We start from the raw sequence: 13,762 nt of genomic DNA, 5'->3' as shown, positions 1-13,762 counted from the left end.
ATGTTCCTTCCCCAGCACCTCGGCAGTGATGGTCCCCCTCCCCAGCAATGTTCCTCCCCCAGCACCTCGGCAGTGATGGTCCCCCTCCCCAGCAATGCTCCTCCCCCAGCACCTCGGCAGTGATGGTCCCCCTCCCCAGCAATGTTCCTCCCCCAGCACCTCGGCAGTGATGGTCCCCCTCCCCAGCAATGCTCCTCCCCCAGCACCTCGGCAGTGATGGTCCCCCTCCCCAACACCTCAGCAGCCTCACCGGCAATGGATTCCCCCCCTCCATCTCGGACGGCTTCCTATAGCTATAGAGGGGACCTTCCAGGAGGAGCACAGAGCTGACCGGTCTCTGCTGGAGGGCCGTTGTGTAGATTGTGATAAAGGAAACGATGGGCTTCTCACCAGCTTTGCCCCGGTGTGTTCTCCGGAGCTCCTACGATCTACAAACATGGTGTCGATTTCGTTTCCGTCACACGCCAGCAGCTTGGCTCGCTTCCCATTATACTAGGAGAAAAGGAACGGACATGAGGAGGGACCGCCGTCATCACAGGCGTACGGACAGCGGCCGACACCGAACACTCACCTCCTCTACCAGACGAGCCTGTCCCTGCAATAACATGGGCATGAGAGCCTTCTGGAGGAGATAGACCGAGCCGGGGTACAGCATCCGTCTGCCGAACGAGTGCGCCACAACGTAACTGCGGGAGACCCTCACATTACTACACAAGTCCTCGCCTTTCCACCCACAGCCACAACCTGCGACGTTGCCCACCTGATGATCTGACACGGCAGCTTCTGCACCCGCTGGAAGAAACCGTCAGCTGCGCCTCGAGTCCGGGGCTCGGCCTTAAGTAACGGTACACCTCCTCCAGCCAGGCCTAAACTCTTGGGATCTTTGCTAATATGAGACAAGAAGGACACAGTCGGACAGTTCCTGGAACTACAAGCACTTTTGCCATTTACTGCTTATTAAAATTTTCAGTCGTTCTTGAGATATTAACACTTTTCTTTTGTTTACAGCTCGTTGCCGTTAGTTTCCTAGGTGGTCGGTCTCCTAGGCAACGAGCTGCAAACAGAAGAAAATCGTTAATATCTCAAGAACGGCTGCAAATTTTAATAAGCAGTAAAATGCAAAATTGCTTGTTTTTCCAAGATCCATTAATATCCATCTATGGAGCCTGGAATTACCCCCGTTATTTGCTGCTAGTTGGGGGACGTACCTGCTAGCTTCATCCCATCGGAAATCCACCGGCCAACTGCGGAAGTCAAAGTTGAAATTGGACAACATTTTCTGTGCGTTGGGAAAAAAAAAAATGATGGATTGTAAAATGGACACAAAAACACCTCCTAGACTAGTGAGACAGACCCCCGATTGTGAGTGGTCCCCCCGCGCCCCCAGCACATAACGGAGCCGGCGTTACCTTGTTCTCAGGACAATCATCCATTTTGGTTCTCTGTAAAATGCTAATAAACTGGATATACTGAGGATTGCTCCATCTGCCCAACCCTGGAGAGAGAAACCGCACAAGTCAGGAGCAAGACCCCTCCATAAAGGGCGTGCAGCCCCCCACAATGCCGCCATGCTAGATACTCAGGGTCATGTTCTGTCTACAGGGCTCAGTGTAAACGTTCGCTCCCACCAGCAGTGCCGGACCCTAAGGACCCCACAGCATCTAGAGAAGAAGGGTCTCACCTCTTAAACACGCAATTCCCGCCAGCAGGAACATGAGGGTCAGGCCGTACTGTGCGAGAGGTATCAGGCGGCCCGGAGTCACATACCCTGCGGAGCAGAAGGAGAGAGTCAGCCATGACCGTACAGGTCCGGACCACGCAACATTCTATGGTCGGAAAATAACGGCACGTCCGTAACACGGGGACGCTCCATCCGCCAGATCCATGACACGCTGCAAGGATGACCGGGCGCAAACATGGCGGCAGAGCAGCACTGCATGAGCTCAACAGCGCCCCCATAGGACAGTGAGGCTGGAGGCCTCGGTCATGGTGACTCACCCCTTTAAAGCCAAATGTATTGGGGGGGAGGTTTAACAATTTCTTTGTTTTAGATTGGAAAAAGAAGGCAGGCAGACGGGGCTACAAATCAGAACAAGATGGGAACGTGTTGCTCGGACTGGCCGGCGGCTCTCCCCACCCAAGCCTTACAGAATGTGTTTCTATGCATCAGCCTCGCCGGGTGGGTAGAGCCGCCGGCCAGTCCGAGCAACGCGTTCCCATCTTGTTCTGATTTATACTGCGCCCTTATAGTAAAAAAAATAAAATAATTCACAACGGCAGATTTTGGAGCAATTCATTTTTGCCCAAAAGGCGCCAATCTCTTAAGGCGCCGGCGGCGATTAGTGAAGGTGATGCTCTTAGTCCAGGGCTATTCAGGTTAGGGACAGACTTGGTAAAATTGTGCAAAAAAAAAAAAAACAGTGTATGATGCCATAAAAAGAGAAACCCACCACAGAGATATGACCTTGGAGGTGACATTGTCGGGGGTCCGGGAGATCCCGGCGCTACCTACCTTTTCTGTACATATAGAAGGCAACAAGGGGCGAGGAATAGTAAGAAATGGTCCACAGGACGGAGACCTGGGGGAGAGAGCAGCGGCAAGGTAAAGCATTACATCAGCCGGGCACCAAATCGGACGAAGCCGCACTGAGCCCCCCAGAGCTGCGGACCCCCCTATGCCCTGCGGGGGGACGGCACTTACCCATGCCAGGATGCTGTCTGTGTGTTTCTCCAAAGCTTTTGGTTGATAAAACGATGCCTGAAAAATAGACAAATAAGGAATTTTTGGGATGCATGACATCGGCGGCGGCCGGAGATCTTAAAGGGGTTAATCCCGCCTTCTTATGTGGGTGAAATTGACAAAGTTCAACTTTGAAAGTTGTTAAACTCTTCTCAAGAAGTTCTCTATAGTTTACTACTAGTGACCGACCACCTCTGCAGTCCATCAGCGGTGGACATGGGGCGCAGCGCTCACAAGCTCTCTGCTATAGAACGTGGAGATGGCCGGATCCAGCGTCCTCCGATGCCGCAGAGAAAAAGCTGCCACATATGGCGGCACCGGAGGGCGCACTGTCCGGGTCGGCGGCACCGGAGGGCGCACAGCCCGGGTCGGCGGCACCGGAGGGCGCACAGCCCGGGTCGGCAGCTTAGTCACTGATCCGATCCGCCAATCATCAGGAGCGCACCGCCCCCGGGCAGCCGGGAGGAAGAGGAGCGGCGCGCTCCTGATGGAAGACAAGCGTCCGACATCAATCGCAGGAATCGTCCATCACATCAGCATCGGGAACATGTCCCCTTGTGACCGGGGCGGTGGTGTCCGTGTGTGACCACCCTACTGTCTACGGACGGGAGCAGTCGGACCCCCACGTATTACACATCTATCTGGAAACATTAGGATGCCCCCCAAAAAGGCTCATACAGGAAGATCCATGGAATCAGGGGAACTGCCCGATGGCTGGGACGCCCACCGCTACCGGGAATGGAGAGAGATGCTAAAGCTGGGAGTCCGCTATAATCAGAGGGGTCTCTGCAGATCCTGGGGGTCCCAGTAATCAGGATGTTATCCCCTAGTCCATGAATGGGGGGGGACGTTCCGACCACTGTGACCCCCATCGATCTGGAGGAGGACCCCTGTGAATGGAGCGAGCTGCTCCCACTGTATAGTTAGAGGGGTCTCTGCAGATCCTGGGGGTCCCAGTAATCAGGATGTTATCCCCTAGTCCATGAATGGGGGGGACGTTCCGACCACTGTGACCCCCATCGATCTGGAGGAGGACCCCTGTGAATGGAGCGAGCTGCTCCCACTGTATAGTTAGAGGGGTCTCTGCAGATCCTGGGGGTCCCAGTAATCAGGATGTTATACCCTAGTCCATGAATGGGGGGGACGTTCCAACCACTGTGACCCCCATCGATCTGGAGGAGGACCCCTGTGAATGGAGCGAGCTGCTCCCACTGTATAGTTAGAGGGGTCTCTGCAGATCCTGGGGGTCCCAGTAATCAGGATGTTATCCCCTAGTCCATGAATGGGGGGGACGTTCCGACCACTGGGACCCCCATCGATCTGGAGAAGGACCCCTGTGAATGGAGCGAGCTGCTCCCACTATAGTTAAAGGGGCCATTATTACATTATTCCTTGGCCCATGGACAGGAGGGAACTTCCGTCTCGGTACCATCCCTTTAAGATGGAGCCCGGGACCCCCAGACACGTATGGACCACCATGCTGCCCCCTCCATTGCTCTCAGCAGACCGATGATCCGGCTCCAGTCACTGATGGCGGCGGAGGAGGAGCCGGGGGAGAAGCGAAAGGGAAAGTGGGTGAGAACGTGCCCGCACCGGGAGCAGCCCCCGCCGTGTCACCCCCCAGCCCCCCGGGGCGCCGGCCTCTTACCCAGGAGCTCTCCGAGTCTCCTTCCTGCAGGGGCCGGCCTCTCCCGATCGCCGCCCGCCCGTTCACCCGGTACACCCGATAGAGCCGCGGTCCCCGGATGCACAGGTAGAGCAGCCCGAAGCCCCGGATCCACCTCCGCATGAGGCCCTCGCCTCCGGCTTCCATGTTCCCCCCTCTCACAGGCCCGGATCACACCGGACCGTTAGGAGGAAAGCGGAGACAAGAAGAAGAAGAAGCGGCAGCCAGGACGTGACTGACAACTGACTCCACCAATCACAGGACAGCAACAAAAGAAGGGGCGGGGCGCACAGTGACAGAAGGGAGGAGTCTAAACTGTCATATCGGACAGCTGACTGGATAAAGGAGACAATGGGCGTGGTCTAATGAGGGCGTTACCTTCAGACAAGTCGCTGAGCAACAGCAGAGCTTATCACGAGCTACATAAATAGGGAAGTAAGCGTCTGATTGGACAGTGCGCAGGGCGGGGCGGAGGAGAGCGCGCTCTCATTTCCGTTTCATGTCTTAGCAACCCTGATAACAGACGGTCACATGACCGGAAGTCGCTTTATTTGGACGCCATTTTTTTTCCTTTTTTTTTTTCTACCAGTACCTGCTTTTTTTGCCGTCACTGTCGTCTTAGGAACGGGGAGTGAGCAGTTCTCACACAACCAGTGCACTGCCCAGTGCTAGTCTACGGCAGAAAGCAGCCATGTGTTCTATTCCTGTACATCCCCTTTAAATTCCTGCTGCAATTTGCATTTATTATTTTTCCACAGGGGAAGGACGGCTTGTTTTCTGCGGGGGAAAAAAAGTCCAAGTGTTGAGAAATGGAGATAAGAATTTTTTTTAATTTTTTTTTTTTAATTTTATTTCTTATCGCCCCTTTATTTGTGCCCCGGCGACTCGTTACTTCATGTCAGCGCGATTACAGCGATCCCAAATTCTGTCGTTTATTATTTTTTTTTGTGATTTCATTTGCTTAAAACTCACAGCTTTGTAATAAAAAATAATTTTGTTTTGTTTTGCTATTTTTTTTTTAAGAACCGCATCCTCTGTCAGCTGATGGCTGCGTGAGGGCGAGCTGGATGCCCATTGCTATCATTTGGGTACAGACGATATTTTTAGCTCATTTTTCGGATGGGGATGAGACGTAATTGCATTTTTTTTTACTTTATGACATTTGTTTTTTTTTGCACAGCAGCGATCGGAGCTGGCTGCATTACGGTGCGTGTTCACATATTGAGTACTTGCAAAAGAAATTCTGCACCAAAAACATGGAGTAAAATTCGTGTATTTTTGCCCCATTTTTATGCATCTTAAATCTTGCGGGGAGCGCCTGGTCGTGGCCGGTTTATCCTGAAATTATGTCCTTTTTCACGTCTGGATTATGGACCTGACAGTGCTCACTGGAACCTTCAGTAATTTAGAAATTCTTATGTAACCAAGGCCATCAGGATGTTTTGCAACAATAAGGTTGTGAAGGTCTTGAGACCCCTGACCTTCTCTCTTTTCTCCATTATCCCGTAGAATGTAAGTCCACAAGGACTGGGTCCTCTCCCCTCTGTACCGGTCTGTCATTGTAAATTTGTTTACTGTACACGATATCTATAACCCTGTATGTAACCCCTTCTGATGTACAGCACCATGGAATTAATGGTGCTATATAAATTAATAATAATAATCTCACTGGTTTTATCCATCATGCGACATTTCTTGTGTGGCATCTTGATAATGGATCACCATTTTATAGGCCATCAGGTGAACCACCTGATATTATTTTTTCAGTAAGTGGCAGGATTGCTTTGTAATTACTGATTGATTTCATCTGGTGTCAGGACTTTCCACTGATTTTTGCAGCTCTCTTAATGTGATTAATACATTTTGTTTAATTTCTCATTATTACACATAATTTATGGACATCTATGGTTTGATTTCTTTGCCTGTGTGGATTGGACGGGTTGTTATCGACATCTGGTGAGAATTTCATGTCAATAGCACCTTTAGAAATCGATTTACTTAGAGAATTGGTGACGTGTTCAATACTTATTTCACCCGCTGCACATGGCGGTCAGGTTTGGGTTAGGAGACCCGTGACCGGTCCATGAGTACTCAGATCATAATATACGGCAGTCTGAATTGGGCCAAAGAAGGCTAGAACAGTACTATAGGAACAAGGATGGAGACATATTACGGGATAGAGTAGGGTAGGTTTTGGGATCCCCACCATTGCCGACAACTTAAAGCCGGCAGAGAAGCGTCCAGATGTATTGGCAAAACATCAACAAGCTGTCCGTTCTTCCTCCTCTTCTACAACTCTAAGAATTGTTTAACCCCTTTACCCCCCGAGGGTGGTTTGCACATTAAAGACGAGGCCAATTTTTACAATTCTGACCACTGTCCCTTTATGAGGTTATAACTCTGGAACGCTTCAACGGATCCCGGTGATTCTCACATTGTTTTCTCGTGACATATTGTACTTCATGATAGTGGTAAAATTTCTTTGATATTACTTGCGTTTAATTGTGAAAAAAATGGAAATTTGGCGAACATTTTGAAAATTTCACAATTTTCCAACTTTGAATTTTTATGCCCTTAAATCACAGAGATATGTCACACAAAATACTTAATAAATAACATTTCCCACATGTCTACTTTACATCAGCACAATTTTGAAAACAAAAATTTTTTTTGTTAGGGAGTTAAAAGGGTTAAAAGTCGACCAGCGATTTCTCATTTTTACAACACCATTTTTTTTTAGGGACCACATCACATTTGAAGTCACTGCTAGGCAACCCCACATGTACTTATGCTGGCTAACAGATGTAAATCATTCAGCTGCGGCAAGAAAAACTAAATCTCCGAGCACTAAAAAATACTTGAAGGACACCGGAGCGTGCTCGAGAAATCTTGAGTAACGAGTATATTCGCTCATCAATATAATTAACCCTTCAGGTATTTCACATGAATTTTTAGAATGTTTTAAAAAAATGAACATTTAACTTTTTTTCACAAAAAATTTACTGAGTATGCTGATACCCCATATGTGGGGGTAAACCACTGTTTTGGCACATGGCAGAGCTCAGAAGGGGAGGAGCACCATTTGACTTTTCAATGCAAAATTGACTGGAATTGAGATAGGAAGCCATGTCGCGTTTAGAGAGCCCCTGATGTGCCTAAACAGTGAAACCCCCCACAAATGACACCATTTTGGAAAGTAGACCCCGTAAGGAACTTATCTAGATGTGTGGTGAGCAATTTGACCCACCAAGTGCTTCACAGAAGTTTATAATGTAGAGCTGTAAAAATAAAAAATATTTTTTCACAAAAATGATCTTTTCGCCCCAATTTTTTATTTTCCCAACGGTAACAGAAGAAATTGGACCCCAAAAGTTGTTGTGCAATTTGTCCTGAGTACGCTGTTACCCCATATGTGGGGGTAAACCACTGTTTGGGCGCATGGCAGAGCTCGGAAGGGAAGGAGCGCCATTTGACTTTTCAATGCAAAATTGACTGGAATTGAGATGGGACGCCATGTCGCATTTGGAGAGCCCCTGATGTGCCTAAACATTGAAACCCCCCACAAGTGTCACCATTTTGGAAAGTAGACCCCCTAAGGAACTTATCTAGATGTGTGGTGAGCACTTTGAACCCCCAAGTGTTTCATTACAGTTTATAACGCAGAGCCGTGAAAATAAAAATTCTTTTTTTTTTCCACAAAAATTATTTTTAGCCCCCAGTTTTGTATTTTCCCAAGGGTAACAGGAAATTGGATCCCAAAAGTTGTTATCCAATTTGTCCTGAGTATGTTGATACCCATATGTTGGAGAAAACTACTGTTTGTGCTCATGGCAGATCTCGGAAGGGAAGGAGCACCGTTTGGAATGCAGACTTAGATGGAATGGTCTGCAGGCATCACATTGCGTTTGCAGAGCCCCTGATGTACCTAAACAGTAGAAACCTCCCACAAGTGACCCCATATTGGAAATTACACCCCCCAAGGAACTTATCTAGATTTGTTGTGAGTACTTTGAACCCCCAAGTGTTCACTACAGTTTATAACACAGGGCTGTGAAAATAAAAAATCATTTTTTCCCACAAAAATGATTTTTTAGCCCCCAAATTTTTATTTTCCCAATGGTAAAAGGATAAATTGGACCCCAAAAGTTGTTGTCCAATTTGTCCTGAGTACGCTGACACCCCATATGTTGGGGTAAATGTTATGATCTGGTGGCCTAGGAGCAGCATGAGACGGACTCTGGAGAAGGTGGTCCCTGTACTGACCGCAAACCCTGAACCTAGCAGCGCAACTAGAAGTAGCCGTGGGGGGTACCTAACACCCCCTAGACCCCTCGGCACAGCCTAAGATTTAACTACCCCTAAAGACAGAAACAGGAAACCTATCTTGCCTCAGAGAAAATCCCCAAAGGATAGATAGCCCCCCACAAATATTGACTTTGAGAGAAGAGGGAAATAACATATGCAGATATGAAATCAGATTTTAGCATAGGAGGCCATACTAGCTAAAAAGAAAGAATAGAACAGAGTACTATGCGGTCAGTATAAAAACACTAGAAAATATCCACCACAGAAAATACGAATCACCACATCTGACTAAAGACATGGGGGGTATATCTGCATCTCCAGAGACACAGCTTGGCTGCAAAAAATCCTTCACAGACAAAGCTGGACAAGACAAAAAACATGAATATGCACAGAACTATAAGGTCCACAGCGGACAGCAAAAACAAAGCCAGGACTTATCTTTGAAGAAAAGCACAGCGAACAGGAGAGACCAGAAGGGATGTGAATCCTCCATAAACAATGGACAACTGGCAGGGACTAAAGAGTCCTGCAAGGCTATATACCCCAGTCAGTTTTGCAATTAGTAGATGCACCTGTCCAATCCTGAAGTCCAGGCACAACTGCATTACCCTCTACAACCACCGGAGGGAGCCCAAAAGCTGAATTCACAACAGGACCCCCCCCCCCCTTGAGGAGGGGTCACCGAACCCTCACCAGAGCCCCCAGGCCCATCAGGATGAGCCCGATGAAAGGTACGAACCAAATCAGCGGCCTGGACATCAGAGGCAGAAACCCAAGAATTATCCTCCTGGCCATAACCCTTCCATTTGACAAGGTACTGAAGCTTCCGCCTCGAAAAACGAGAATCCAAAATCTTCTCAACCACATATTCCAACTCACCATCGACCAACACAGGGGCCGGAGGATCAACAGAGGGAACAACGGGCTCCACATATTTCCGCAACAAAGATCTATGGAAGACATTATGAATAGCAAAAGAGGCCGGAAGTGCCAGGCGAAAGGACACCGGATTAATAATGTCAGAAATCCTATAAGGACCAATAAATCGAGGCTTAAACTTAGAGGAAGAAACCTTCATAGGAACATGACGGGAAGATAACCAAACCAGATCCCCAACCCGAAGCCGGGAACCAACACACCGACGACGGTTAGCAAAACGTTGAGCCTCCTCCTGAGACAACACCAAATTGTCCACCACATGAGCCCAAATCTGCTGCAACCTGTCGACCACAGAATCCACACCAGGAAGGTCAGAAGGCTCAACCTGCCCAGAAGAAAAACGAGGATGAAAACCAAAATTACAAAAAAAAGGCGAAATCAAAGTACCGAACTAGCCCGATTATTAAGGGCAAACTCGGCCAATGGCAAAAAAGCCACCCAATCATCCTGATCATCAGACACAAAGCATCTCAAATAGGTCTCCAAGGTCTGATTAGTTCGCTCAGTCTGGCCATTTGTCTGAGGATGAAATGCAGAGGAAAAAGACAAATCAATGCCCAGCTTGGCACAAAAGGCCCGCCAAAACCGAGAAACAAACTGGGAACCTCTGTCGGACACAATATTCTCCGGAATACCATGCAAACGTACCACATACTGAAAAAACAACGGAACCAAATCAGAAGAAGAAGGCAATTTAGGCAAAGGCACCAAATGAACCATCTTAGAAAATCGGTCACAGACAACCCAGATAACCGACATTCTTTGGGAAACAGGAAGATCGGAAATAAAATCCATAGAAATATGCGTCCAAGGTCTCTCAGGGACCAGCAATGGCAAAAGCAACCCACTAGCGCGGGAACAGCAAGGCTCAGCCCGCGCACAAATCCCACAGGACTGCACAAAAGAACGCACATCCCGTGACAAAGAAGGCCACCAAAAGGACCTACTAACCAAATCTCTGGTACCAAAAATCCCAGGATGGCCAGCCAACACAGAACAATGAACCTCAGAAATCACTTTACTAGTCCATCTATCAGGAACAAACAGTTTCCCCACAGGACAGCGGTCAGGTTTATTAGCCTGAAATTCCTGAAGAACCCGTCGCAAATCAGGGGAGATGGCAGAAAGAATCACCCCTTCCTTCAAAATGCCAACCAGCTCAAGAACCCCAGGGAAATCAGGAAAAAAACTCCTAGAGAAGGCATCCGCCTTAACATTCTTAGTACCAGGAATGTACGAGACCACAAAATCAAAACGGGAGAAAAACAGGGACCATCGAGCCTGTCTAGGATTGAGCCGTTTGGCAGACTCGAGGTAAATCAGATTCTTATGATCGGTCAGGACCACAATACGGTGCTTGGCCCCCTCAAGCCAATGTCGCCACTCCTCAAATGCCCACTTCATAGCCAACAACTCCCAATTGCCGACATCATAATTGCGTTCCGCAGGCGAAAACGTCCGAGAAAAGAAGGCACACGGTTTCATCAAGGAACCATCAGAATTCCTCTGAGACAAAACGGCCCCTGCCCCAATCTCAGACGCATCAACCTCAACCTGAAATGGAAGAGAAACATCTGGCTGACGCAACACAGGGGCAGAAGTAAATCGGCGTTTAAGCTCCTGAAAGGCAGAAACAGCCGCGGAGGACCAATTCGTCACATCAGCGCCTTTCTTGGTCAAATCGGTCAGAGGTTTAACCACACTGGAGAAGTTGGCAATGAAACGACGATAAAAATTAGCAAAGCCCAAGAATTTCTGAAGGCTCTTCACAGATGTGGGCTGAATCCAATCATGAATGGCCTGAACCTTAACCGGATCCATTTCTATAGATGAGGGAGAAAAAATGAAACCCAAAAAAGAAACCTTCTGCACTCCAAAGAGGCACTTTGACCCCTTCACAAATAAAGCATTATTACGGAGGATCTGAAATACCATCCTGACCTGTTTCACATGAGACTCCGAAAGATATCATGCATGAAGGATTGGAACACAGATGGGGCATTAGAGAGTCTGAATGGCATCACAAGGTATTCAAAATGGCCTTCGGGCGTATTAAATGCAGTTTTCCATTCGTCACCCTGCTTAATACGAATAAGATTATATGCCCCTCGAAGGTCAATCTTAGTAAACCAGCTAGCCCCCTTAATCCTAGCAAACAAATCAGTAAGCAAAGGCAAGGGGTATTGAAATTTGACCGTGATCTTATTCAAGAGGCGATAATCAATACAGGGTCTCAAGGAGCCATCCTTCTTGGCAACAAAAAAGAACCCCGCTCCCAACGGTGAAGAAGATAGCCGAATATGCCCCTTCTCCAAAGACTCCTTAATATAGCTCCGTATGGCGGTATGTTCTGGCACAGACAGGTTGAAAAGTCGGCCCTTAGGGAACTTACAACCTGGAATCAAGTTAATAGCACAATCACAGTCCCTATGCGGTGGAAGGGAACTGGATTTGGGCTCATCGAATACATCCTGGAAGTCTGACAAAAACTCAGGAATTTCAGAAGAGGGGGAAGAGGAAATTGACATCAAAGGAACCTGATCATGAACCCCCTGACAACCCCAACTAGTCACAGACATGGATTTCCAATCTAACACCGGATTATGTAGCTGCAACCATGGAAAACCCAGCACAATATCATCATGCAAATTATGCAACACCAGAAAACGACAATCTTCCTGATGGGCTGGCGCCATGCGCATGGTCAGCTGTGTCCAAAACTGAGGTTTATTTTTAACCAACGGTGTAGCATCAATGCCCCTTAAAGGAATAGGGTTCTGCAAAGGCTGCAAGGGAAAACCACAATGTCTGGCAAATTCTAAGTCCATTAAGTTCAGAACGGCGCCTGAATCCACAAATGCCATGACAGAAAATGATGATAATGAGCAGATCAAGGTCACAGATAACAGAAATTTAGGTTGTATAGTACTGATGGCAACAGAACTAGTGATTCTCTTTGTACGCTTAGGGCAATCAGAAATAATATGAGCAGAATCGCCGCAGTAAAAACACAACCCATTCTGACGCCTGAATGTTTGACGTTCAGCTCCAGACAAAATCCTATCACACTGCATAGGCTCAGGGCTCCGCTCAGAGGATAAAGCCACAGTGTGCACAACTCTGCGCTCGCGCAAGCGCCGATCAATCTGAATGGCCAGAGACATAGAATCACTCAGACCAGCAGGCGTGGGGAACCCCACCATAACATCTTTAACGGATTCAGAAAGACCCTTTCTGAAAATTGCCGCCAAGGCATCCTCATTCCATTTAGTCAGTACAGACCATTTTCTAAATTTCTGGCAATACGATTCTGCCGCTTCTTGACCTTGACACAGGTCCAGCAAGATTTTCTCAGCCTGAGCCACAGAATTAGGCTCATCATACAACAACCCCAATACCTGAAAGAACGAATCAACATTAAGCAAAGCAGGATTGCCAGTTTCCAGGGAAAATGCCCAATCCTGTGGGTCACCACGCAGCAGAGATATGATGATTTTAACCTGCTGAATAGGATCACCAGAAGACCGGGGTCTTAATGCAAAAAACAGTTTGCAGTTACTTTTGAAACTCAAAAATTTGGATCTGTCACCAAAGAATAAATCAGGAGTGGGAATCCTAGGTTCTAAGGCAGGAGTCTGAACAATAAAATCTGAAATACCCTGTACCCTAGCAGCAAGCTGATCCACCTGAGAAACTAACTCCTGAACATTCATGTTAATCCTAGATTCCGTAGCCACCCAGAGATAAAGAGGGAGGAACAGACCAAACAGGCCAAGGAAAAAAAATGGCTCAAAATCTTCCCTCCCTTCTGAGATGCAATTAACTCATTGTTGGCCAGTTGTACTATTATGATCTGGTGGCCTAGGAGCAGCATGAGACGGACTCTGGAGAAGGTGGTCCCTGTCCTGACCGCAAACCCTGAACCTAGCAGCGCAACTAGAAGTAGCTGTGGGGGGTACCTAACACTCCCTAGACCTCTCGGCACAGCCTAAGATCTAACTACCCCTAAAGACAGAAACAGGAAAACTATCTTGCCTCAGAGAAAATCCCCAAAGGATAGATAGCCCCCCACAAATATTGACTTTGAGAGGAGAGGGAAATAACATACGCAG

At 47.9% G+C, this 13,762-nt stretch overlaps 1 protein-coding gene across 1 annotated transcript in view; it reads right to left on the bottom strand.

Moving 5' to 3' along the window:
- The window catches only part of ABHD16A (abhydrolase domain containing 16A, phospholipase), a 36,900-nt gene extending 32,130 nt beyond the window's left edge, over window positions 1–4,770 (bottom strand). The window contains exons 1-9 of the mRNA XM_069746495.1: window positions 4,389–4,770; window positions 2,702–2,758; window positions 2,513–2,579; window positions 1,682–1,768; window positions 1,410–1,495; window positions 1,209–1,279; window positions 761–886; window positions 572–686; window positions 391–492 (exon numbers count right to left, since the gene is read on the bottom strand). Of these exons, the coding sequence (XP_069602596.1) occupies window positions 391–492; window positions 572–686; window positions 761–886; window positions 1,209–1,279; window positions 1,410–1,495; window positions 1,682–1,768; window positions 2,513–2,579; window positions 2,702–2,758; window positions 4,389–4,553 (876 nt within the window). The 5' untranslated portion in view covers window positions 4,554–4,770. The remainder of the gene's footprint in view (window positions 1–390; window positions 493–571; window positions 687–760; window positions 887–1,208; window positions 1,280–1,409; window positions 1,496–1,681; window positions 1,769–2,512; window positions 2,580–2,701; window positions 2,759–4,388) is intronic.
- Window positions 4,771–13,762: the final 8,992 nt, after the last annotated feature.

The sequence above is a fragment of the Ranitomeya imitator genome, chromosome 2, assembly GCF_032444005.1.
Source record: "Ranitomeya imitator isolate aRanImi1 chromosome 2, aRanImi1.pri, whole genome shotgun sequence".
NCBI lineage: Eukaryota > Metazoa > Chordata > Amphibia > Anura > Dendrobatidae > Ranitomeya > Ranitomeya imitator.
This window is presented reverse-complemented; position numbering and strand designations above follow the sequence as displayed.